This window comes from Plectropomus leopardus, chromosome 23, assembly GCF_008729295.1.
Source record: "Plectropomus leopardus isolate mb chromosome 23, YSFRI_Pleo_2.0, whole genome shotgun sequence".
NCBI classification, from domain to species: domain Eukaryota; kingdom Metazoa; phylum Chordata; class Actinopteri; order Perciformes; family Serranidae; genus Plectropomus; species Plectropomus leopardus.
In genome coordinates this window covers 6451229-6478444 of record NC_056485.1, presented here as the reverse complement: position 1 = coordinate 6478444, position 27216 = coordinate 6451229, and the positions used below count along the sequence as shown (strand labels likewise).

General features: G+C 38.9%; 3 protein-coding genes and 1 long non-coding RNA gene across 5 annotated transcripts; 2 read left to right on the top strand and 2 right to left on the bottom strand.

Moving 5' to 3' along the window:
* Positions 1–171: 171 nt before the first annotated feature.
* Positions 172–3867, top strand: LOC121962043 (zona pellucida sperm-binding protein 3-like). Its single transcript, XM_042512230.1, has 8 exons — positions 172–801; positions 1254–1381; positions 2178–2281; positions 2402–2579; positions 2853–2970; positions 3253–3344; positions 3489–3598; positions 3711–3867. The coding sequence occupies exons 1-8, from the start codon at positions 490–492 to the stop codon at positions 3797–3799; spliced, it is 1131 nt and encodes a 376-aa protein (XP_042368164.1). The 5' UTR covers positions 172–489; the 3' UTR covers positions 3800–3867.
* LOC121962048 lies at positions 2491–14613 on the bottom strand. Its single transcript, XR_006107105.1, has 6 exons — positions 14531–14613; positions 12131–12667; positions 9021–9412; positions 7289–7339; positions 6917–7030; positions 2491–2593 (listed from the first exon to the last, which is right to left on the bottom strand). It is a non-coding gene; the product is annotated as an uncharacterized LOC121962048 (long non-coding RNA).
* On the top strand, positions 14539–22682 carry epoa (erythropoietin a). Of its 2 annotated transcripts, none has more exons than XM_042512233.1 (5): positions 14539–14653; positions 19676–19806; positions 19961–20047; positions 20293–20457; positions 21166–22682. In XM_042512233.1, the coding sequence occupies exons 1-5, from the start codon at positions 14575–14577 to the stop codon at positions 21316–21318; spliced, it is 615 nt and encodes a 204-aa protein (XP_042368167.1). In that variant the 5' UTR covers positions 14539–14574; the 3' UTR covers positions 21319–22682. The 2 variants fall into 2 exon arrangements, with proteins under 2 accessions (XP_042368167.1, XP_042368168.1); XM_042512234.1 differs by lacking the exon at positions 14539–14653 and adding an exon at positions 14672–15092.
* A 115-nt stretch (positions 22683–22797) lies between these two features.
* pop7 (POP7 homolog, ribonuclease P/MRP subunit) lies at positions 22798–25696 on the bottom strand. The gene is made up of 2 exons (XM_042512457.1): positions 25561–25696; positions 22798–23901 (listed from the first exon to the last, which is right to left on the bottom strand). Exon 2 carries the CDS (start codon positions 23847–23849, stop codon positions 23394–23396), a length of 456 nt encoding a protein of 151 aa, XP_042368391.1. The 5' UTR covers positions 23850–23901; positions 25561–25696; the 3' UTR covers positions 22798–23393.
* Between the last annotated feature and the right edge of the window lie 1520 nt (positions 25697–27216).

Genomic DNA, 27216 nt, shown 5'->3' with positions numbered 1-27216 from the left:
TAAAATAAAATAGTAAAACAAAAAAAAAAAAAAAGTATGACAACACTTAGGGGTTTACACGATCAGTTTATATATATATATATAAGCAGTACAATTTGCATAAATGAATATTTTTGGTTAGTTTTCTATTTTATGTATTACATTTTAAATTTTGATATTGTTTTAATATACGTCTAGGCCTAGTTGTCGTGATTTTGTTGTTTGCATCACATCTTTCATAAAATATAAAAATAATTTAAAACATCTCTTTGTGTAAAGTCGTGGCTTAACACATACTTTGCTTTATATTTTTTTCTGCGATTTTCACATTTACATCGTTTTAATCAGTTTCTGAAGTCAGCACACGCGCTTTCCTGACCCGTGCACGCCGCACGCGAGCACAACGTACGAACACACCTGGTTGTAATTAATTTTACGATCATTAATAACTTAATAGCATGTTTTTTTCCACCCAAAAACTACGATTTAAACCAAGGGAAAGGGAAAGAAATGGCGTCCCGGGTGAAATATACAAGATTGATGTTAATATTCGTGGTTTTGCTGTCTGTGTGCGGCGTTTTCGTCGCTGGAAAAAGTGATGTAGACACACAGGAAAGAGTTGATATAAAATGCGAGGAAGTAGAAGTGAGAATAACAGTGAAGAGAGAGTTTTTTGAGGAGAGGCGTGTTCCGTTCAAACCTGAGTATCTTGGACTTGGAGCCAGCTCGTCGCGGCAGAGGTCGTGTGGCGTGAAGAGGACGGTGTCCGGGTCTGAGATGGTCCTCTCTGCAGGGCTGCAGGACTGTGGCACCGAGTCCAGGGTAAGAGGAGCGGGCCAGGGTGACAGCAGCACCTCTGAAAAGTTAAACAGTGAAAACTGAGTTAAATCCATATATTTGATTTTATTTATTCTGAACATAAAAAAAAAATTTAATAAAGAAAATATTATACAAAAACAAAGAAATAATTACAATGAAAAACATCAAGCAAAAGAAATGGCCAAATACATAATGACTTGTCATACATATTCGTAAAGGTGTGAGAGGAAGTAAAAACGTTCTTAATCCCACCACTTCCCCATAAATCATTAGATTTTAATTAACTCATTTATTCATTTAAACCTATACCATAAGTAATTAAGTATATATATGTACACACATACTCAAAATTGCATTTCAGTATTTTTTTCAACAATTTTATACTTTCTCATCATATTTTCTTTTTTTTTTTTGTTTCATTCTTTTTTCTTTTGAAAATAATTGCTCCTCTCCAGGTTCATGGTGATTGGCTTGTATATTCCAACCAACTGGTGCTGTTTCCTGTTGTAGTTCCCACCTCCACAGGAAGTGTCATTGTTAGAGCACCAGCTACTGTCATACCTGTTGAGTGCCATTATAAAAGGTAAGGCAGGTTCCATATTATTTTATGATTCCTTGTGTTTACCTATAGAGTATGCATATTCCTTGGTTCAGGGTTTCTTGAAATGCATTATAGTTTATAAAGACAAAGATTTGAAACAGGGTGTGTTGGGGGTCTCTGCCAGAAAATTTTGAGCATTAAATTTTTGGTATTCAAGTGGATTTTTATGCACAGATTTGTGGCTTCTCTGCATCAATTTATAGTGTAAATATATACAATTTTAACAAACTAAAAGTCCTAGTGTACTTTCCAAAATCCAAAAACAAGAGTGCTAAAACTTAAACAAGTATAGTCTCGAGCTGCTCCATAGCAAATGAATGGTGAAAGTTTATAGTTTTGCTTCTATTGTTGACTCCTTCTATTCTATTTTATTTATGTCTTTGTGCTGCTGTATCTTGAATTTCCTCTCTGGGGATCAATAAAGTAGTGTTGTAGTTAAGACCATACTAAGCGAGACCAAGACTTGACCGAGACCAGAGTGTGCTGAAACCGAGACTTGAGAAACTTTAAGGGGCAGAGACTGAGTCAAGACCAAGACCAATGCAGGGCAACACACAAAAAAAAAAAAACACCAAAAAAGCAAACTACAAATGACTTACGTGATTGGTTGGATCTGAAAAAGATAGTTTTACATCCAGTCACAGTAATGATGTTAACAAATAAATCCGGATTCCATTATATCGGAGCCCGAGACAAGACCAAGTCAAAATGTGTTCAAGTACTACAACACTAAAATAAAGGCTCATCTTATCTTCATCTTATCTGTGTATGAACACAGAAAGCAGACAGTGAATGGAGGACCATTAACCCCAACTTGGCAACCTATGACATCCACCATCAGTGTTTTTGGTCTTCTGCACTTTTCCCTTCACATGATGGCAGGTGAAAACACTTTCTCATTTAATCTATGAGTGGAATATTTATCTGACTGCAGTAATATGTGGCAATTTCTGGAATAATAATGAAACTGGGACTGAAAACTGTCTGTCTGTTCCTGTGCAGATGACTGTACCTCTCCACGTAGTTCCTTAGTGTATCAGCAGGGGGAGGCAGTGTTTCTGGAAGCCAGTGTGGAGGCCCCGCTTCACCCTCCTCTTCTTCTATATGTCGACTCCTGCGTTGCTACGCTGAAGTCTGACCCCCTCTCCACTCCGAGTTACAAGTTTATCACCAAGCATGGGTCAGTCTTTCCTTCTGAAAAACAGAAAAAAACAATACTCAGTTGTGAATAGTTTAGTACATAAAACTAACACCACAACAAAAGATTATCATATGACACAGTGCTCAATCCAAAAAACAAATGTAAGATAAAATGAATTAAAGGAATACTCAGCTAAGTTCAGTCATCTTTTAATATCTATCTGACTAGATTGAAAGGGAGGGTGGATACACTATGTTTAAATTTGATGCAGTTTTTGGGATTATTTCAGCATGTCTTACTCCTCCATTACAGATGTCTTATGGACAGTGTATTGCCGGGGTCCGCATCTAAATTCCTCCCCAGGGAGCAAGATGACAAACTGTGCTTCAGTGTTCAAGCCTTCCACTTCAACCAGGCGTCTGGAGAACAGGTAACACCTCATTGGACAGTAGCCGGTTCATTTGAGTCATTATTGTAGCATATAGGGTGCTATTTGTATTATTTATTTAGGGTACATTTCAGTTTTTTTTTTAAAGTTACAATTACATAGGATTCACATCATGATATGAACCCTTTTCAGAGCCAGATCTCAGCTGGTCCAAAATGTTCTTTGTGATATCAATTAGAGCCAGAGTCAATATATCTAAGATATTTATGATATTGTTGAAATGAATCCTGGATGAATTGTACTTTATTAATTTTCTTCATCCAGATGTTTATCAGCTGCCACATCAGGGCCACTCTGAAGAAAAACTCACAAAGCCACCTTGATAAAGCCTGCTTCTTCCACAGGCCCACATTCAGGTGAGGATACTAAAATGTTTGTGACCTTTAGATGTTAAATGTAGTTTTCAGTTTCAGATTTTAGCATCCACTGATGTCATTAAATATTGTATTAAACGGGGCATTACGGCTGAGGTGTGTTATTAGGATGTTTCTCTCATTCAGCTGGCGTGCCACAGAGGGAGACGATGCTCTGTGTGGATGCTGCAGCTCTGACGACTGCTTTAGACAGACTGGAGAGGAGAACACTGGACACACAACTCAAACACACACAGGTTGCCCACCCTTTTACAAACACATACAACCTACACTACACTGGAGATAATCATAAAACAGTTACATGGTCATTAAGCCAGCTGTGTTTTTTTTTTTTTTTTTTTTTTACAGAAGAGAAGCATGAAGCGGACACATCAGTTGGGCCACTTCACATTCTGCCACGCTCCCATTGGTCAGGCCGTCTGTCACTCAATCACTAGAGAGCCTTTACAATACATGGGTACAGGGACTGTCCAGACCAACACAAGGAGTTATGAGACAATAAAGAATCCATCACATATTGTTTCACTCATCACTCATCAAGTTGAAAGTTGGATGTATTTCTTGGCTCTATTGATTTATACTTAGAGGCACCTACAGCTCATTGCCTGTTTCCCATGTTTTCCTGACCACAAACCTGAAATGTTGTCAGAAGACATGATTCCTGTTTTGACTGAGGATGCTTCTAAACAAAAACTGGTCAGTCAGTCTTGCAGACTTTGAGGAAGTTGTATCTGAAACAAACACAACAACACTGACTGATTTTCACAGTGTTTTTGTTTATTTCTGCACATAATACTGTTGAAGCTACTGCTATTTTTGTATAGTGAGGTCTATTTTTCTTCAGTTATTTCAATACATTTGAATAGAAAACAGGAATCCTGTTTGTAAGGTATTTTCATCATGACCGAAGAATGGGCAGTTTTTCATTCAGCCACAAAAATTAATAGCCACGCAAAACAAACCCATGAGGAATTTCCACAAGGAGGTTGAAGAACTACAATGGAACCTAAAATATCTCGGAGGCAACAAGCGCACTAGAATAAACAGACATTTGAGCAAGAATGTGGCAGCTATGCAGCCATGCACTGTATGTGCTTTACATCCCGTAAAGAAACACACGTCTGGTCCCGTGAGAGGAAACGTGACAGACCAAATGGGAAACCTGGCAAACTTCATAGGGCACTGTCTTATTCCATGACATCAGGACTACAGTACTTTTTGATATATTTCTCTGAAAATAACCCTTTATATTTATACGATTACATTTAAAAGGGTCTCTTTGGGGCTAAGAATATGCTGGTCTTTCTCTCAACCAAAATGAGTTTCTTAATTGTCCCATATTATTTTGCATTTTCAAGTTCATACTTGTATTTTGGGTTTCTTCTAGAACATATTTTCATGCTTTAATAACACATTTTTCTCATAATGTATTAACCCTCTGTCTGAAACGCTAAATTTTTCACATATAATGCAAAGCATTCCAATAGGAAACACAAAGGGACCTGTTTAGAAAGTTTAAGTTTGAAAGGGTTTAAACAGTAGCTTATACAGTAGCTATGACATCCCAATTGCACAAAAATCCCGACAGCTTGTTTAAAGGCACAGTGTCTGAATACAGACTCTGTGCATTTCTCTGTGGATTGAGCGTTTTGATACTTTCACTGAATTTATATAACACCTACAGTTGCTGCTTTATATTAAATAAGGCATGGAAAGCTGACTTTTTACAATACGGGACCTTTAAAATGGATCCACAGATTGCCAAAGAACAATATATTTTTGTGAAGCATGAATTTTGGGAATGGAATAGTTGTGTTTAGCTGCCCCTATTATCAGACATGTGATAAGTGCTCTGTTATATCAAATGTTTTGACTAATGTGAGTGTGATGCAAGTGTTGGTCTTGGCATGGCACATCAGATAGTGTTTTATGTTTGTTTGCTGTCTCCCTCAGCTGGAGCCTCTCAGCAAAGAATGGGGAAAAGTTCCAGCACTAAAGGTCCTCCTAAATTGTTGAGGTCCAGTATTTATAGGACAAGCCACTTTTGCATGGGAGAGTCCAACAACCACAATTGCTATCTTGCCCTGATAGTGCTACAAGGATTAAACATGTAATCTTTCCTATTTATTTATTTACTTGTTTATTTGACTAGGACAAATGCATAAAATCCTATGTAAAAATGAAAAGGAAATGTGACGCATTCAGGTTTATAGCCATGTCTAATTTCCAATCTCTGTCCCTGGTTAGACTTGAAACAGGAAATGTAGAAATACTTATCTAAGAATAATACAACATACACAATAAAATCCAGGCAAATACTAAGTAAAAGTGTAGACCCCCCCCCCAAAAAAAAAGATAAAACATTTAAAAATTACTATGCTATTTAAGTATGAGGTGTGTGTGTGTCTACATCACTGAGCTGGGTATAGTTAATAGTTTTGCTAAGCCAAGATTTCCCCTTCATATGTCATAAAATGAGCACCTGCATTCAACAAGATTGAGTTCTTGCTAAGGGTGCAATCGCGGTTTTGCCTCACTACATAGAGACAGAATAGTTTCCAAACTCTTGTGCATTACCGCAAAGGGTAACCCTGGAGTTTGGGGCTGATGTTTATTACCAGTTAGACAGTTGCTTAGGATGAGAAAAAAGGCAACCATGTCTCCTTGAAATTACTTTCATATACCACTAATTTACAACAGCAGATATGCTTTAGATGTATCTGTGAAACAGTCATTGACAACACATTCAATTGTTTTTAAATCCAGTCTTGCAGTACAATAACTGTATGTGGCAACAGCACCGCGACCCAAATCCAGATTAAGGAGGCAGACGGGATCAGTTCATTATGTATTGCCAAGGTAGATGTACAAAGGCTAACACAAAACAGAATAAGAAAGACTTGAGCCGGCTCAGGTCAGTAACAGAGGGTCTGACAAAAAAATCCCCTGGCAACTTCAATGAACTGAAAGTGAAACAGAGGATCTGGGCTGGTGAATATAGAGTGGCTCATGAGGGAATGAGTTGCAGGTGAGGTGGGAACAGGTGTGTTGGTGGGTGGAACAGTCAGTTGATGGGGAAAGGAGGGAAAGTCCGAGGGCAGCTGGTGGATGGGTAAAAAATGGCAATGAGGGGACCTGGGGAGTACGGAATATGAAACTTAAACCACAAGACATGCAGTGTTTACATCAGTAATATTTAACCAAAACCAGGATCTTTTCCTTATCTAAACCAAAGTGCTTCTGTTGCCTAAATCTAACGACATGATGCACCCACAATGGATGTAAACGTCGCCTCACAACTTGCATGCAGAATACAACTATAGTCTTTCCTTCTCAGAAAAGCACCACCATTGAACATAAACCAAGCTGGCAACCATTTGGTTTCCTTCATAACGTGTTTCGCAAAACAAACTAGAAGTATATCGATGTAATTTTTAGGAGACAGCATAACAGCCTTTCCTCTCACACGCAACATTTGAGTTGAAACAATCATTGACTCTGATGGGTCCCACAGGGCCCCAATGTATTGCTTTGCTGGCACTGGGATCACTCACCTCTGAGGTGTGTGCTCTTCAAAAGTGGTCTAGTGGTTCCTATTCTGGGGCAAAAGTCCCAACGTGTTTCTTGAGCAATTGATAGCCGTTTGTGATCAGGTTAACTTCACATTCCTACAAAGAACAAAAGAAATTCTAAACTCTCAAATATGTATGTGTGTGTGTGTGTGTGTGTGTGTGTGTGTGTGTGCGTGCGCGCAGGGGGCACATGTAGCTGTTGTAAAAGACACAACTGTTTTATTCGTATGTGCTCTATATTAAAAGAACAAAACAACACTTGATAACATGATGAAAAAAACAGGGCTGTCAGTAGTAAAATCGATTGTTTTGCCTTAATGAAGTGAAATATTAATACAACAAAAGATAACATACCTGATGGGAGGTCTGTGATCCTTTACAGTGCAGTCTGGTAGTTGTTTGGAGCTGATGCAATAAGAGAAAAAACAGTGGGTTAGAAAATAAAAAAAATGGGATTTTAGTTGGATGCAAAACAAAGCATAGTTGTATTGGAATATATAGTATTTATTGTTTTATTCTGGTGCGAATGTAGAAAGATAAAGTAACAGCAAGGCACAAGGGATATGTTGTATAATACTTTAGTGTTGGATTAAATTTCTAGAGTAATCAGATTATCACTTATTGTTAGACAATTGTTCTATTGTCTGTCAAGATTATGTTGCCAGTAAATTATTGAACACTAATGGGTAGATAACTCAGCCAGACAAACTAAGAGGAAGTCAAAATCATTGTGCGCACATCTAAGTAGACATTCTTTGTGCTGAATATTTATATCCACATACAAAATATAAATGGAGGTGAGAGGTTGAGTTGGAATGTAAAACCTGCAGTCTCATGCAGCATAGGGCATACAGTCAGGGTCAGCAAGTTAGGGAAATAGCAGACAGGACAGCCTTAAGAGGGGGGAAGAGTGTGAAGTGGAAACGACAAGTGATTAGAGGCCTGTTTGATAACAGAAGGTGTGAGGCAGGGGGCCACTGGGATAGAGTTAATACCATGCAAGTCAACTTGGCAACAGAGAGAATACCAGACATAAGAAAAAAGCCTGATGATCCAGCCTGTTCACAGGGCAGCAGATGAAGGGGAGAATACCTTATGAGACATAAGGGACCTAATCTTAGCTGGAAATGAGGGATCATGGAGAAAGGGTGTGATGTTTTTTGGTGTCAGAGGATGAAATGGTATGATCTAAGGGGGAGTTATCAGAGCGCACTCGTCAAATACCGGTGCTTGGTCAGGAGTGTGTCACAGAGGCCCCCTTTAGCATATGTAAGAGACTGGCTGCATAATTTTTTAATACTCTGAGCAAAGGCCTTAGTAAAGAGATTGAAAAAAATTGCATTGGGTGGAAGGGATGATGGATGGGTCAAACAAACACAGGACTTTCACCCTGGAGACTGCTGTTTGTGTCTCCTGTCAAATCAAAAATCACATAAAAGAAACATATCTTTTTTAACCCAAAACATAATATTTTTCAAAACATAACCATGTACGTTTGTTACATACACCTACAGAAGTAGTTTTTTTTAGTTTTTTTTTTTTTAGTGATGTGTCAGGTTTGACATTGCGGACAGGCCAACAAACTGGTTATTGAACAGTAGAAAGCAGCATGGAGGCCAGTGAAAATGTCACGGTGGCTACATACTTCTGTAGACACTCTTACACTCAGTTTTGGCTAAATTTGGAATGATGTTCAAGTACTGCTTAGATGAAGATGGGTGGTATTTTGTGGCAGCTTGTTATTGCAAGGGGCTAAAATAAGCATATCCACCTGGGTGCTGTATTTCCACACTGCCAACTGGATCTGATCAGAGCTGGAGCCGATAAATACTCGTGACTACTGCATGGCTATTTGACCTCGGAGTGAGTGCCAATTGTAACCTATCCAATTAAAAACAAAAGTCAGATGTTAGCAGACATTAGTGAAGTTCTTGTGCAGGGGGAAAGGGGCTTTAAACTGGAAACACTACTTGACAGCACATGGTTACACAATTCAGTGCTCAAAGAGACCTGTGTGGGTATTGGGACAGGAAGTTGAAACAAATCTCTTTACATTCCTCAGTATAGATGCAATAGGATTACACACCTGTTGTCTTCTTTTTCGCAAATGCATTGCTGTGTTTTGGCCAGCAAGTCACTCCACTGGTGTATTTACGGGGGTTTAATGCTTTGCTCACAGGCCAAATGACAACATTTGAGCAGGGAGAAACTCTGGTGATGAAGTTCCTGTCCTGGAATGTTTTCCATACTTGGGGCAATCACCATGGGATCACAATATGTTCAATAGAGGGATAAGATTCTTGTCACCGTTGATGCCTGTAAGCTGAAACAATAACTTCCGACCTCGTCAGTGGCTTCTGTCTTGACTCCTGCCTTGGCTCCTGAGTCCCTCACAGACGGTCCCCTCCATTCTTTTATGTCAGCTTCCTGTCTTGTGTCGCGCCAGAGGAGTAGACCTTGCTGGCTGCGAGCCAAAACCTGAATGAGAAAGCGAAAAACACACAATCACATCCACACACATAAACACACTCCACAACAGCTGTGCACTTTCACTGCCCTCTACATAGTACGCTAACGTCTTTTCCTCCTTAGGTTGTTTGCATCCCTGGGAATCAGGAAAAAAAGCATTTGGATTCACCCCTAACTTTACATCATCTTTAAAATCATCCGCAAATCAATAAATGTGTCCCCTTCCAACCAAGGAGTCATTCTGACTGGACTCCCCTGCCCCCGCACTCCCCACACATCCCTCACCTCCCACCCCAACCCCCTGTCCTGGCCATGAAGCATGGCTCACAGCACGTACCTTGTCTCCCTCTCCTCTCTCTCTCTCATGTTCGCACAGACATAAGCAAACAGCCCTTTGATCAAACAGTGCAACAATATGTCAACATTGTCTTCAGCTTAGCACAGTGGTGACCATGTAGTATTAAAGCTGACTTATATGAGGAGTAATATGTAAACTTATAAAACATTTCAATCACTTAGGAGATGAACATTTAAGACATTTAAATACCTGAAAAGTATGTATATTAAATGCACATTATTCCTCCACTTTGTATATCACATTGTCGGCATATTGGCATTTTAATTGTGCAAAGCAAAACAAGGTAAAAATGTTATATTTAAAGCTAATATTTTCATGAATTATCTATATTTTATCCTAGCCATATTATTTAAGAGTGCACTTGTGTAGACATGCATGTGTGCGTGCCATACATGCACCTTATATAGGCTTATGAAATAGTAAACATGCAAACGTGAAAGCTTGGTAACTTTTATCAGTGTTTCCAAGTAGTAGTGTGTCACTTGACATTGCATGTTTGCTCCTGATAATGCATATGCAAACATACTTTCACTTCCTGTCTGATGGGAAAGCCTCCTGTAGCCCCTGAAAGACACCCCTCTCCTCTATGACACACAGAAGGGAATTTCAGGAAATTTCAATATATTTCCTTTAATCTGGATCCAAGGAGACTGTAAAGGGTCAGGGGCAGACAAAGGACATAAACATGTCTGCTTGAAGTGCAGAGAATAGAATTGCTGTATGAAATCTAGGGCTGTCAATGTTAACGTGTTAATCTTAAAGCATTTAAGGTCTGTATGTACTGTGTTATTTTTTTAAAATTGCATTAATGACTGGTCGACATTCCCGTCTTTAAGAAACTGTGTCGGGCTGAGTTTTAAAGCAAGAGTAATAATACTGGTATCATTTGAAACTAGAAGACCTGGGGAATCCAGTGGTACAGACCATGTCATCCGAAAAGGGGCTAAATAACGCTCTAAAGTAAAAAGCAAAATTTGGGCAATTAAAAAACGGCATGGTCATTTCACAGGGGTCCCTTAGCCTCTGACCTCAAGATATCTGAATGAAAATGGGTTCTGGCAGTAAACAATAAGTCTTCCCTTTACAGACATGCCAACTTTATGCTAGTCCCATGCAGTTTTTTGCTGCCATTTGATTCATAATCAGAAAGATAAAGATAATCTGGTAAGAATTGCTTTACTCAGACAATACAGACTACATAACTGTTTTGTGATGCAAAATAATGGAATTGTGAAGGTGTGATTTAAAAAATGTAATTAACCGTGATCAAAAAACATGATCGTTTGACAACCCTAATGATATCACATCTGCACTACGCAGATGAATAGTCTTAACTAATATTGATTATATTTTACATTACATTATATTTTTTATGAAATTAGATCCAACAATATCCACAAGTCTAATAAAATTCAGAATTGTGCACTGATTCAGTTATGCCAACCTGACTCCTACAATTGTCCAAGGTCTATTTGTTTCTTTGTATCACAAAGACAATAACATATTGAGGGAAGACTATTCGTAGAATACCACCTTGGATGAAGTCAAACAGTCATGCTGTACACATTCCTTGAAGTAGCCTGCATATTTCTGTAGCACTTTGTTTGGATGATGGCCCAGATAAATCATTGCTATAGAGTGCCCCAGAAATGACACATTTGCCCTGGTTCTCTTGTCAAAAGGCCCATGGGATTTTTCCAGTGGATTTTGAATTATTGCAGAAAATAAGCTCTGTGGCATGATTAATGCTGACATCTTTTGTTTAGCATATAGTCTTTACAAATGAAAACCACTTTCAGGATTTTCGGAGGCTAAAGGCAATCACTAGAAGTAAAAAGCTAATGTTAGGCTATAAAAGCTATAAACTAATAACACCACAGGTCTTACAACTTAACGTCACCACCAAACAAGGCTATAAAGCTGTGGTCAGCTCAGCGTGGTGTTCTGCACTCTCTTTTAGCCACTTTTTAGCAGCTGTCTTAAAAGCCATATAAAACTTCAAAGTTTAAGAGTGAGGTATTTACTGATGTATTTTATGTTGTAGAACAACATGTCAAAGTCTCTTGAGCTAGTGTTAACCACAGACCTTATTTAAGGCTTCTAACCAAAAACCCATTCAAAAAGCAATTGACTTTGTCACGAGGGAACAGGAAGCTCTAAAATGCTAACTGATTTCTGCGTTTTAAGACTCATTCCCGGGGGACTCTATAAAGGGTCAGTGACATATTGTCATATCAAGTTTGTTAAATTTTTCTTTTTTTACCAGATAATGGATTTCACAAGAGGAGATGGGGAGTATTTGAATTAATTAATCAATTAATTAATCAATCAACCTTTGTAGTGGATAAGAGGAAGGGGGGTACACTTACCTCTGCTATACCACAGCTTCAACAGGGTTTCATAGTCCATTTGATCTGGGACGATCTGTTGTAGATGTTAATCTTGTATCCATCTCTCAGCGTTGTCATCCAGGGCGACTGGGGTCATACCATGCCATGCTGTCTGTTGTTGTGGCCCTCCTGATCCTCTGCTTAGGGTATGAGACAGACCTGTAGGCCTTCTTAGAGGCATCACAGAAAATGTGGCTCTGTTGAACATTTGGCTGGCCTGTGACCAGTGCTGCAGGTCATTAGGGCAAGATCATGAGGTAGTTTTCAACCATGGCTGTGTTGTTGGAGGCCCACTTGCAGGTGACGGTGCGCTGTGTGCATTTTGAAGCATGGGGCGGGCTCTGTTGATGGGCTGGGGGGATGTCCCGCAAGTGGCTATACGTCCTCTGCAGAAGTGGTATTGGATAGGAATGCTCGTCTATAGGCTTAGGTGGTCAGATGTGCAAAAGCTCTGGAAATTTGGTAACTCTTCTCCAAGTGGACGGGTGAAGATATCCTTAATGCCATTTCCAAACCCTGACCAAAAAAGAGAGAGATCATTTTATGGCACCTGGATATGAGCGAGATCCAGTCAAAGACATATTGACCACAGGACAACTGCTCATTCATTCCATTATTTTACAAAGATATCCTCACAACTCTCAAAGTTTAATACCAGAATAAAGGTAAATAACATATAGAAGCAGCAGCATTGCTTGACCTAAGTCTACTGCTAATTCAAAACACAATCTATCCCCATTTAGCTATAACGAACCACAATAACCTGGTAAAATATTAAATATGAACGGTTGAAATGGGCTTACATTACATTAGATGCACACAAGAAACTTCTGGAACTTGACACACAAACTGTCTCTGCTTCTTTCTGTTGGAGCTGAATGCAGAGTTATGAAGCTGCAGGCAATCAGGCAATCAAGCACAGGTGCTGCTGAATCCCTGTTGCCTCGAGCAAGGAGGTCACTCTTTGGCTTTGTATTCCTTCTATAATAAGACTGGTTAACTTATTGGATATTAAATAATCCCTTTTATTTCAGTGTCATCCTTCTTGCAACCCCCCATACTCATCCCAAATATATTGATAGGCCTAAAAAATGTAAAGAAAAATTGCTATGCCACCAAAGGCAATCGCAAACCATTAAAAAATAGCAAATGTAATCCAAATCATTAATAAATTTGACAAAATGTAATAATTATTACTGTGTACTGCAACCTCTTGCTTGGCTGCTGCAGATGGATATAATTAATGTCAAATACTATGTTGTCTCTTTATTTCAAAACTGAAAAAAAATCCATTAAAAAGTGGAAAACTACAATGTAAGATGAGTGTTATGTAGGCTATATCACTGTCAATAGCTGTAAGTGTCAGTATGTCACAAAAAAAGTCCTAAATATGTCAGAAAAAAAGTCATTCAATTGTCATTGTAGGCTATAATCGGTCATCAAAAGGTCATACTGAGAACACTTTTCCTATGCTACCCTTAATCATATGCTTGCTCCCTAAAATGCCATTCAGTCATTAAACTTTAAGCACAAATGATTTAAAATTTTTGTTTTTAAAAAGCCAGTTTGTTAAGTTTCTCAAAATGTTACACCCCCCACAATCACAGAAGGTGTTGACTGAAAATGGTCCCCCCCAAATGTCAGATAGCTGATTATGGCCCTGTCAAGACCTCACATCACATTTGTAATAGCACATACTGTTAATGAATCAATCTTGCCCTGGAAAAAAAATGTTCCAATGACCTTTCAACTCATGAACGAGTGGGTAAAGACCTGCAGGTGGAAGATGTGTGTCACTGGGGAGAGGGGTATTGAGTGTGTAAGATACACATGATAGTAAATGCTACTTATGTGCTGTGATCAGTACATTTTAAACCTCAAAGTCAAATTTCAGATTGGTGAAAAAGGTTTTTTTTATTTGGACCTGTGGTAAATCTTGATTTCTGTGTGGTATTATTGGGTATATGGGTATATATGGTTACAGAACATGTCGTGGCACGTGACAGATACCAATGATCGTCTTGTATTAAAAATGTAATCATTATGGCAATCAGGACTAAATATGTCATCTAATGTGCATTTTAATATTCACACCATGTGTGTTTTTAAAAATGTACAACTATAATGACTGTCTTTAAAAGTTCTCCAAAACAATGGATGGGAAGTCTCCGCGCGTCTTGTTTTTTTTTTTTTTTTTTTTGAAACATTATTTACTTTTTAACCCAAAAAGGGATAGCCAATTATTTGGATAACAATGAAAGAAAACTTTTTTTTTGCCTTAAGGGAGGAGGCAGATTAGATTGTCATGGAAACAATGCAACTTTATTTTCAAAGTCATCAATAAAAAATCAAACAGCATCAGTTTTTAGAAACACCTACCGGATAAGTGCAGGAGATCCACAAAAGAGCTTCGTTTCCAATTAATGGGCAATAGACGGACTTATGGGCCAAACCGCGAGGACCCTGTGAGGGGCTCTGCGGACACCGCTATGGAGTTTCCCAGTGAGTTATGGACATGATTTTTTTCTCTGTACACCGGCTTTGGTAGTTACCTATTTTCACGCTTTACGCAAAGGGGGACAGCATGCATGGGTTGTTTAATCGCTCACCGCGGTGCGTAAAAAGGCGCGTCCTCGTCCTTGCGGGCTATCACGTTATCGCTATATCCTTAGGGGAGGTAAATAAAAGGTTTTGCCAAAGCACGGCAGTGATGCAAGGTCTGGTAGGTGACTGCTCTCACCAGCAGCACACGCGTTTTTGACGCGGACCTACATGCCGGTCGGACTCGCGCTGTTGAGCCGCGCACTTGGTTGTATGTTGGACTTGTTGGATTTGACCGGCGCCTTTAAGCTGAGCTCTGAAGCTTGTGCAGATATTTAAACACACAATGTTTTTGAAAGATGCGGCACCTGTTTGCGAATGTTGCAGAAAACGGGTAGAGGTAAGAGAGCCTGTAATATTTAGTCTTGTGCGTTACTTTGTGTATGTGCCCGTGCGCTACATCAGTCTGTATGCTCAGTATTTTAAAACGTTCAATATGATATATGGGCATAGCTGCACGCGATGCCCATATATCATTAAGGTAGTATTACATACCCGTCATGTGTGTGAGTTATTACTGACTCTTGGGGTTATTTAAGACCTCTCTGGAGGTCTGTGTTTCTTTGCAGTGCCTATTTTCTGAAAAACTGGCGTCTGGTTTATGCAAACCTCCACATGTTCTGAGACCTATTTCTGCATGCTTCAGGGCTGTACTTTTTATTCACCACACTTCATGGGAATAGATTGTGTAATGCCATTTCCTAGAAAGCCTGCTGTACATTAGGCTAAACTGCCAAACTATAATCCTCTCAATAACCGTAAATCATTTAAGCTATCAAAGTTCACTTCTAAATGAAGCCAAATTAACTGTAAGGTGAAGGACATTGAACAAACCTGATAATGGGGACAGTCTTTTTGAAGCTGCTGATGAAAGGCTTCATGTTCATCCTGAACCTCACAGAGTTGAGCAAGGCACTAAATCTGTTGGAGTTGCAGGTTTGATTCACTCTATTTCCTCTTACTGTAAGTCACTGCTAATATGACATTGTCCCAGGGAGTTGCTGAGTATTGACAAGTTTCTTTTCGGTCTCGTTCACTGGGGAAACGCATATATAGTCATCCTTCTCTAGCATGACACAGCAGACAGAAAGCAGAGGTCACTGGATGCGAAAGCTGAATCTGCACTTTTGGCACTGTCGTCACATACTAATGTCAGCAGAAAAGAGCAAAAGGTTATCAAAGGCTGACAGTTATAAGGAATTCCAGCGAAGCTGGACTGGAAATTATGTCACACAGTTACATCCGATAGCTACTTATTTACAACTCTGCACACTGTCATGGGCAAAACGTGATTAAAAAAGACAGGATTATTGCAAAGTTTTCAAAAGCAACCATCCCACACCTGAGATGCTCTTTAAAAAGTATCTCTTTATCAGCCCTCTGTGACATTTGACTGTTAGTACTGTCGTTACTAGTTGGTTTATTTTGCTGAGCTCTTTCTGTGCACCTGTTTAACCTGAATCAGTTAAAACAGCACATCAAAAGCATCAGCTCACGTGAGCATCCGGCCATCTTTCCAAAGCATCTGTCACATACCTGGAGTGAAGCTTGCCATTATCCAAAGCACTGCCACTTGTGGACTACTGCCTCCAGTTTAAAATAGCAACATGGTTTTGGCAGCTGATGGTGGCAGACAAAGGTGTTAACTTTTAGTTTGGCCACAGTCCTGGACTGTAAATTCCACCAGAATGCAGAGAGAGAGAGAGTGTGTGTGTGTGTGTGTGTGTGTGTGTGTGTGTGTGTGTGCATTTAGATTGATGCATTCTCACGTACGCAGTGGCGGAGGTGAAAATGTCAGCGATAATCCTCAAGCTGAGTCACACACACTTATTTAAAGGTATTTAAAGTGGCCTCGTTTTGGAAAGTTACAAACGTAAGAGTGTGTGAAAAGGAGGCAGTTAGTTTGTCTGTGCAGACATCACTTTGCCTCTGAAGCTGCTATATGAATGGATATATATTAAAGATTATTTAAGTGTGCACTCTCCTTAAGTACACTTGGAACCACACTGTTGATCTGAAGTTTTGCTCTTTAACAATAATGTGGAAAGACCTCCGGGGTGATTATATAAACGTATCATAGGAGGTCTGAAAAAGGCTGTATGCACTACGATTTAAAGCTTGTGGATTACTTTGAAGTGAGCAAATTGACCAAAGCTGCTAGTAAATTTACCTGTGTCTAAGTAAAGGGGAGCACCCGCTTAATTGCCAACTGGATGGAAACAGGCTCAGTGTCGTGGGATTTATTCCCTGTGTGAAATGCTTGGAAATAGTCCCATTCACTACTAATATGCTACCATGCCTACAGCTTGTTTTCATTATGAACGACTATTTGAAAATGCACATCCATAAGAACCAGTAACGCACCTGACGGCACCATATATGATCATATGTCTGTGTGTGTGTTCATACTGACTAGATTGCAGATCTGCAAGGATTATAAATGCTCAGGGTAACAAGGCGCCTGCAAAACTTTTACTAAGTCACAGAATACAAGCTTTTGATATTGTAGGACACTACAGTGCATAACTACCACTATGTGCATACAGTTTACAGAAGATTTTCTGTAAAACATGTTGGTATGCATCAGACGTGCAGTTTTATAGACACATACTGATCCTATGTGTCATTGACAGTCAGCTCAGTGACGTTAGAGAAAAGGGGGCATGGAGTTTAAGCTGATTATACATTGACCTCCTAAAAGGCTGTAACTAGTGTACCTCTTGTAATAGTATTATAATTGTTGATGTTATTTCTCATCATCCCCCAGAGGTAGTAAACCTGCAAATCTGTGTAACCGTCTTTCCCATTTTTGCTGTTTAGCTCAGTTTTGTGCTAATTATCTGAGCGTCTGGGAGCTTAATTTAGCCGGTATCTGACCTGTCTGCCTGGGAAGATCATCTGTATTTTCTATCATCCTCCTGCGTCACAAACCCAGGCTGCTGTGAAAGAGTGCATTCAGTATGTGGCACAGAGGAAAAAGGCTGGATGCCCACATGACCCACAACAGTAGAGCCACTCTCATTTCTAAGTTTATCCTTAGAAGTTCAGAGTGTGCTGTTTTCAATGGGTGTTAGAAGTTTCTCAGAAGTAATGTCTAAATTCCTCAATAAGACTGACTAATGATCCAATTATAACACCTCTCTGCTCTAAATGAGGGTTAAACAAGGATACAGTCATTTCTGCACTGTCATGTTATCTGCTGGTTTCTGTTCATAAGGATATCACATGGTTTTCTTACTGTAGGTGTCATAAGCATGCTTTAAAGAAAATGAATGAGATACTGCTTAATCATGCTATCATGCTGGTTTCACATGACACAACCCTAAAACACACAAAGTTTTACAACTCAGTTTTCCTTTGTGATTGCATGTCTGATACCTGAACCTGGAATCAGCTAATAATAAGAACAGATGCATTCCACTTCAACAAAAATGCAACAGCTGTATGCCACTAACTCAGTATGGATGTGAAATGATTGCTATTGTTTTATGGCATAGCTCAGGTTAAACCCGTTTAAATACACAAACAAATACATAAGTTAGAATACACAGAAAATGAACGGCATAGAACTTTCATATATTCAGTTTAAATACTGCCAAATAGCTAACATTTTGTGGCAAATGTTCCACTATTTATCAGAATTTACTTCATATTAACTGCTCTTAGACAGAAGTTGTTTCAGAGCGGCGCAGAACCATTGATTTCCAGGAAACAGCTGGTTTATCCTGGCTCAAAGCAACTTTAAAGTTTATTAATCAATTACATGTTTTTAGAGTATCAGATCAGTGCATAGAAACATATACTTGTCTACCCATCATTCAGCATTTTACACAGTATCAGAGGGATTTTTTCTACTGTCAGTATCAGAACTAATCCTCTAGTTTATCCAGATAACAGCAATAAATGCAAGCAGGGCAGAGTATTCTGGCAACTCAAACAGTGTTGTTTTAGAATTGAAATATGTGACTTTGTTAAGCAGATCAATAATCTGCAACATTAATATATGTTCTCATACATTCTTTAAGTTGTGGATAAACTCTGGATTTGAATAGGTCATAAGACATAAATGCCAGGGATTACGTATTTGTGTACGAAATAATTCAAAGATAAAAATCAAATGCCATTACCCTGGAGGTCTTGGCAAACCTTACATCAGAAATGCAGGAGAAAGTCACCAGATGTATTTTCATGTGTATGTATAATCATCTCACATGGTCAGATGGACAGTGGCAAGTCTGTGTATAACTGAATGACTGAAAGTATTACTGACGAAAGTGAAAATGCAACCTGAGAAGCCTTTTGCTTCTGAGTCAATGAGTTTCCATAGCTTTACTGCATGAACCTTAAACTTTGTCCAGTTACACACCCACTTACTACCATAGAAACTGCAGGTGTGTGAAAAAAGACTTTTTTTTCTTGTTATGTGCAATTATCTCAATATAATAGGCGCTCATGTTCTAAATTAACAGGTACAAAAAAAGTCATGCCATATTAAAAGACATTGTTCTTGTTGGGCTGGAAAAGATACATGATCCTAAAGGATAATGACTGCTCCAATGTTGGTCAGAGGGGTCCTGCCTAGTAAATCCACTATCGCAACAGTCACTATGTTGGTAGTGTTTACTCTAAAGTAGTCGTTGAACTGAAACACGTCACAGGGAGAGAAGGAATGGTTGCTAAAGCTGGACTGACGCTGTTGCAGATGAATGAAATACACAGAAAACCACAAACTTCACTACTACTTTGTAAAGCAGCAGCTGTTCTGCAAAGCATATTAACTTTCTTGCTCCATCACATCAGATTGTCTGTTTATTGTCATGACTTAGAGAATGGTTAGGTCACAAAATAACATATAGCTGCTACTTACTTGCTAGTTCAGTAGCCTTTGAGTGACTTCATTCATTTATTTGCATACCTCTGCAGGACTTCTTGCCTTGGTGTTGATACTGTTGGAGTGGACCCGGCCAGGCCTACCGTCTCCGCTGAGGCCAATCTGTGACCTGAGGGTCCTGAACCATTTCATTAAGGAAGCACGAGACGCAGAAGTTGCTATGGTGAGGAAAACATGTATGAATAAACTTAGATGTAAGAGCAGGTGAAGTTTGCTGCAGAGGTATTTTGGTCTTGGACTCGCTCATACTGAAAGTTTTATGTGCATTGGATGAAAGTACCCTAAACACTGACATGATTTCTTACCTGTTTTTACAGAAGTCATGTAGAGAAGGATGTAGCCTGTCAGAGTCTGTCACTGTTCCCCAAACCAGAGTCGACTTTGATGTCTGGGAGAAGAAAAATGTAAGTTAAAAATTCATAGATCTTTTCTAGAATTTATCATTTTATCCTAAAACCACACACCTCTTCTTTAAGTCATACCCTTTTGGGGATATTTTCGATGCTTCTTTCTGTGCTTCACTAAGTCATTTGGTGACCTGGAACTGTAGTTATTTTCTAATGAGAGAGCTGATTACTTGCTTCCTTTGTTCTGAATCGCTTTCATAATGAGAGTCTTAAACTCTTGCCCTCTTTATTTTTTTGGCAAGGGATTGGAGCAAGCCCAGGAGGTGCAGTCTGGCTTATGGCTCTTACAACAGGCCCTCAACTTGCTACGGACCTCGGTCACCAACACAGCAATGCACAGCCACATAGATAACTCCGTCAGAAACCTGCTCAGCATCAATGCTGTGCTGCGAAGCCTCAACTTCCAGGTGAGTTACAGCAGGTTGCTAAAAAAAGGTTGGATTTCTGTTGAGAAAGTACAACAGAAAGATAAGAACCAATACCTCTGCAAACACAACACAAGCCAATATTTTTCTGAATTTTGTTGGATTCTTTTTGAAGATCTTTAAAGGGGTCTATGAGTATTGACATATTCTTTGAGTCAATCAAGTGGCTATTAGAGGGACTGCTAAGCCTGGAAATATTTATTTATCTTGTCAGTACCAAGACACAATCAACCTAAGAGTGTTTTGTAGTTCTTTTAGTATCATCACGGTACGATATTATATAGATTCTTTGGACAATATCAGATCGCAATATAAGTGCCTGGTGCTATTCTTCCATGTAGATGTCACAATACAGGGGTATCTTAAAGAGGTTGGCTTTTGGGTATTATTCTGCTTTGATGATATTGTGTCATTGAACTTGAATTGATACACTAATCCAGATTGATGTATTGTTACAATAATCATTTCTATAGTGGGTTTGCATGGATGTCTGAAGTTTAAGCTTTACAAGCCAAAGGAAATACAACAAAACTTATCAAACAAATGCAAATTTCTGTGGCTTTTCTTACACGTATGAAGCATGTTGTGGGACAGGCTTTTAAAATGTTGTCAAAAGAGTAGGGAACATGAAGGAAAAGGATACATTTTCCAAACTAAGACAACTGCAACATGTTCTTTTTTGTCCCTCAGGAATATACCCCACCAGCAAGTGCTGCAGGGCTTGAGGGAACATGGAGGGTGTCCTCAGCAACAGATTTGCTTCAAGTCTACGTCAACTTCCTGCGAGGCAAAGTGCGCCTCCTTCTTTCGGATGCACAGGCTTGTCAGCAAGATGTCAGCTGATCTCCCTACTCCAGGCGAAGCTAATTTGTGTTTTGGAAAGCAAGAGGAGGGACTTGACACTGTTGACTTGCACGCAGGCTGCTGGAAGCAGTGTGGACAGAGAGGAAAATCCAGCCATCCTCACATATGCAGAGGAAGCTGAAAGGAAAGGACAGTCCCAGCTAGGCTTTGGATGGACGGGAGATGATTGCACCTTGGAATCTCGATGTGAAACATGGACATGGTGAAGCACAAACTGACCAAAATGAGGCCTGTGGGAAGCACTGCTCCAATCGCTGTTTCACTGGCACTCTCTTGCACTTTGTGTGTGGATGGACTTTTGTGTGAATGACTGCGAGTTTAAATCTGTACGTAGTGTGTATGTGTGTGTCTCCTGTGAGTCTGACCCCTACACTCACCTCTTTAAAGTAAATTGTGGAGTGAAACACCCAGAAAATATTGATTGCACCTGGAAATTGTAGAACTGTGAGGTTGCAACATGGCTTCAATTTCCAATAACACTGCAAAAAGGCTGAAATGAATGAGGCCTCACCCCACGAGGCTTTTCGTTTTTCAGCTGTGCCTTGCAAACATTAGTCTTTTCTCTTGGATGTTTTTTTTTTTGCAATGAATATTTTTATATATTTTTAAACGTTGCGTCATTACTATTTATTTTGATTTTCTACTTTTAAGCTCCAGTCTTTGTGGTTTCTTTTTGTGTTGTATTTTTAGGATTTTTGCTGGACCCTCATTACCATGTTCTGACTGAACACAATGATAAGGCTGTTTGTTGACATTATTTGCAATAGCACGCTGCTATGTACCGGCATATACCTTCCAACTAACAGAGCAAAGGACAGAGAAGTGGACGCAGAGGTTCAGTTACTGTGAACAAAGGAGTAAGAGGTCAGTGAGGAGGTGGTTGGAGGGTTACATGAGAACTGTGAAGCTGTTTTGTCATTATCTGTGTTTTCGTTGCTGCCTAACCAACACTCAGCCAGTCTCCACACACTGATAACCAGTCTGCCCGGAAAATTGCTGTTTGGCTTTTACACTTTACATCCTGTGAGGCTGTAATTGCAAATAGTTTTCCAGAATCTGACGTCCACACTGTCTCTTCCCTCACGCTGTTGTTCGTCATCAAACAGCAGGCAGACAATTAGTTAGTCTTGGGAATACAAAAAAGATGCTAAAATCTTTCAGACTGGTTAAGTGTTCTTCCTTGTTTGTTTCCGTATTTTTAAATCATGTTTTGCAAGTGCAAGATGTTTTTAAGGATGTTTGTACATGTTTTCTTTCCTGTTGTTTTGTCCCATCACTGTATAATTTGCTATTTAAATACAAAATATTATTCTTGGATAAAGAAAGGATAGATGGAAACACAACAACAGGAAGTCTGTCCATTTCATTCAGTTTCTTTGTGTTATTCAGGTCAGTGGCGTTAACAAGCAAGCTTCTGCACTTCAGAGGCTGAACACAAGCTGATATCACAGACTTTACTCGTCTTAAATAACCTATTTATTTGTGGGGTTTTTTGTCAAGAAAGCATATACATCATCTTCCTGAAAACCACAAAGGTATTTTGAAAATTAACACCACCAACAGTTCAACAATCTGAAACCAAAAAGATTTAAAATACTGACATCTAGTGGACACTTACAACAGCAACACCAGTTTGAAATGTAAACTTAGGATTCATCAGTATTTCTTAATTATTGTATCTTTAAAAAAAACATACAGACATGAAACCAAAATCATTTGCACAGACCGTTACTTGGGCGTTAGAATTAAAGATACATTTACATTTGGCACAGTTTACAAGTATTTAATTAAACTGAGGTTTCACATGGCGAACTCCACTTTTGCTTTAAGACATGCAAGGTGAAAAAGGAACAACAGCAACAATTTACTACTGACAAAACACATGACAAAAAAGTTATTCCATACACTCTATGTCCTCCATTCTTCAGTGCTCTGCAGGTCTCCACACACAGTCTCACCAGACAAAACAGTTTTATCCCTCTACTGCTTTATGAGGGAATAAGCAGTACTTGAAGACTCACGGACAACCTCTGCCTGACACACCTCTATTCATGTCACTGAGGGTCAGGGTAGAAAACCTTAATATGAATGGCTGAATTGTTGCGTGTTCGCGTCATGGGCTCCCCGACCTCATCAGGATCTTCAGGCTCCAGGTCGTCCACAAGCTCCACTGTGGAGGTGTTGGCTGCCAGCTGCAGCGCCCCCTGACTGCTGGCCTGCAGCTGAAGGGCGATGTTGATCGCCCTGTTGATGGCCAGGCCCAGGCCGTGGACACAGATCTCCTTGTGACCCCCACCTTCCAGCAACTTCTGACAGCGTGCCAGCTGAGCTCGGAAATCTGTCTTCATGTTGACGTAGACGTCGTTCCGTCTCTTTGGGAGTTTCCGTGGGAGGCGCTTCCTAAGGGTGTACTCCACTGGGTCCATCTCTACAGCCACAGAGGGGGAGTCAGTGTGCACCGGAGCTGTCTGAGGGATAGAGGACATGCCTGGGTTGCGTGGCTCTGTCATGTTTCTCAGTGGATATGTGTGCTGAGGCAGCAGCTGGGGCCAAATAAGGAAGCTGAGAAAATAAAGTCAGCAGAAAGAAGTTAATAAAATGTGGTCAAGATGCTTTCCAGCAAATACATCCTATTTGTGCTGAAACTAACAGTTATTTTAGTTTTCTTTTAATCTGCAGATTTAATTTTTAGATTTGATTGTTGTTCTATAAAATGTGAGTTAATAGTAAATAATTCCCCCCAAAGCCCTCCGAAATCTATCAAACAGTCCAGAACTCAAAGACACTAAAGTGAATATCCCATAAGACAGAACAAACCAGCAGATCCTCGGGACTGAGAAGCTTTAAACTGGGTAATATTTTACATTTCTGCTTGAAAAATTCATCAATCACCACACAGGTCGGACAGACCCTGATTCATTTTCTTCTTATAGACTTAAAAGCTCCAGCTCTAAATCCCTGATCCTGCAGTAATTCTACAGAGATCACTGAAGTCAAACTACAACTGCGAGTCAATCAGAAAATTGACTACAATTTTAATAACTGATGAACCCTTTGAACTATCAGCAAGTTGGCTTGATTTGTCTCAGAAGCATGAGAAGAGGGTGACGAGCAAATAAACGAGAAATGGCCCACAAGTTAACATGTAATTAGTAAAAGGTTACAAGAAAATTCCCTGAAATAGGAAAAAATAAAATTTCAAAAAAGAAACATGAAAGCTGTCTCAAAAAAAGTGCAAAAAAATAAATATTTTTTTCTGTAACATTATTTGGGGACTCATAAATACATCTTCTCTCTCTTTTTTTTTTTTATATCTACAATCAATTTTAGGATAATTTCCTTGTCACCTTTCCCTTTTTTCGCTATTTGCAGGACATGTTTTTTTCCTGTGTCTAAAAGAAATCAAACCAATCTGCTGAGGTTTGAAAGGTTAAAATGCTAGTAAAGGGCGTCTGAATGCGGCACAAGAAAACTGATATGAACCTACGTGTTAAAGGGTTAAGTTAAAATGCTAAACAGTCCTTTATTCCATTTTCTGCAGTGTGATGATCTGCAATTAATCGGCAGATTAACTGATAATGAAAACAACCAGTCACAGTCCATTAATAAAAGGGACAACACAAATTAAAAGACTTGCAACATATAACAACACTGTTAGCGGAATGGACCTATATCTCTTACGCTAACGTTCATGTTAACACATTAGCAGCAAAGGGCGACATAAGAAAAATGGAGACTATTTATTTAATATTGCTGTAGAAACAGGAAAGGCATGCCTTAATATCTCAAAATGTCTGTGAAAAAAGAGCTGCATAACCACGTCCTATCGATAGACTCGTCATACATGAGTAATCTTTAGCCATTTGTTTCACTCGATCACATAGCGTTCCCCTCGCAAACCACGGAAGAAACGTCAAAACGTGGTTTGTGAGCTGCTATACAAAAGTAAATTGCATTTATAAGTGTAAATTGGATATGTCATGTATGTCTAATGTCTTCCAGGAGTGGTAAAATGTTTGCTGGGGGCAAAGCTAATGTTTAAAGCTAATATAAAGACGCTATGTGACTGAATGTGCTGAGCTCACAAATGGGGCTAGTTAAACATCAGCTAGCTAACGCTACTGAGCCCGAGGGTCGGCTAAGCTAACGTTAGTTAACGGTGTAATTTACGGTGAAGCGTCAAAGCTGTAAGTTCTTCATCCACATGATGATCACGCTTACCTTCAGATGATAAATTAACCTGAGAAAATCTGTCTTATGCCATCGCTCACGTTTGGGTTACAAGCATTTCTGCGACAGTAGCATTCAATAGCATTTGCTTGAGCTAGTTTTCCGCGTGCCCCGGAAGTAGTGTTAGATGGAGAGGTCACGTTGATCACGAGATCCATGCACGCTGACCTGCTTTTAATACATCCATGCGCTGTAGTAATCGGTTTTTCCCCCTAAAACATCATTTACACCGCAGAGGTAGGCCTATAATAATAATAATAATAATAATAATAATAATAATTAATAATAATAATAATAATAATAATAATAATAATAATAATAATAATAATAATAATAATAATAATAATAATAATAATAATAATAATAATTCATACAAAGTGTACAAAAAAGTGCAACTTTGGAAGAAGCCAGGGGTTTGATGTCCACAAATCATGATTTCATCACAAATTCAAACAAAATTTAAGTCCTTCAAAATAAGAATAGGCTTTGCAGCTTTTTTGTTCTTCACAAATTCAGTTGAGGTTCAGTACTGATGAAGTTCAATAGTCAAATGACGAAAGCATGGTTTTGAGGCAGTCCATTTTGATTTGTGGAGGTGGAATTTTCCAAGAGGTATAAGGAGTTGAATTCTATAATTGATATTACTAGATAGGCCATTGAAATAAAAATACAACATAACATCAAAAATAATATATTTATATATAAATAATAAATATATTAATACCAGTTTTTCTGTTTATGTAGTCTTTCATATCTGTCAAAAATAGTTTTGAATGTTCACAGGAAAAAAAACAACAAATTAATTATAATTTCCCTCTCTGAATTACAAAAATCACAGGAATACTCCTTTAATTGAGTTAAAATCTTTTCAATACTTCTTTAACAGGATAGATTCTGTGCAAAATCTTGAAGGTTACTTCTCTCACTTTGTTAATAATACAATATTCATTACGACACAACAAATTACATTACAACATAAACGTGTTGTTCTGTAATGACGTTATCTTCTTCAAGACTACAGTTCTTTAAAAACTGAATCACTCCACCGGGGATTGCATCCAGAACAACAGCATATTCTTTGGGTGCAACTGGTATCTTAAATTTTTGAAAAGAAATCTGAATATGACAGTAACACATTTCTTTATGAACTGACCAACCAACAGAATTCCATTGTCATACCTTGAGCGATAACACAGTGATTTATTTCTGAATAACGTATCCTTATTTTTTCAGATGAAGTATTTATTAGGACTGAAATTGTGTTTATATACTAATGTCCAGGCCAAAAGGGATTGCCGATGAATATTACCCAGTATAACTGGGATTTTATCAAAACTAAAATCACATTTTAACAAAAAGTCGATGCCACCAGTAACTTAAAATAAATCTGCAGGGAAAGCATTTCAAAAACTAACTTGGTTCTTAAAAAATTAATTGATCCACTTAATCTTAAAAGTATTATTTGAAACACTGAAATCTAAGACCTCAAGTCCACCTTCTTCTCTACTCCCTCTGATAATGTGGCTTTTTTTCTTCAAATGTAATCATACAGTATCTTATCTAACTTCTTAATAACATTTGTTGGGATACTAAGTGACAGAGAAACATAAACTGATCTAGAGATCCCTTCTGCTTTTGACAAGAGGA

Excerpts from the sequence above, each read along its gene's own strand:
- pop7 (XM_042512457.1), bottom strand. The coding sequence starts at position 23,849 with ATGACAGAGCCACGCAACCCAGGCATGTCCTCTATCCCTCAGACAGCT.
- LOC121962043 (XM_042512230.1), top strand. The coding sequence starts at position 490 with ATGGCGTCCCGGGTGAAATATACAAGATTGATGTTAATATTCGTGGTT. Across the intron at positions 1,382-2,177 it reads GTTGAGTGCCATTATAAAAG|AAAGCAGACAGTGAATGGAG; the intron begins GTAAGGCAGGTT and ends GTATGAACACAG. Across the intron at positions 2,971-3,252 it reads ACCAGGCGTCTGGAGAACAG|ATGTTTATCAGCTGCCACAT; the intron begins GTAACACCTCAT and ends TTCTTCATCCAG.
- epoa (XM_042512233.1), top strand. The coding sequence starts at position 14,575 with ATGGGCAATAGACGGACTTATGGGCCAAACCGCGAGGACCCTGTGAGG. Across the intron at positions 14,654-19,675 it reads CACCGCTATGGAGTTTCCCA|GACTTCTTGCCTTGGTGTTG; the intron begins GTGAGTTATGGA and ends ATACCTCTGCAG. Across the intron at positions 19,807-19,960 it reads GAGACGCAGAAGTTGCTATG|AAGTCATGTAGAGAAGGATG; the intron begins GTGAGGAAAACA and ends CTGTTTTTACAG.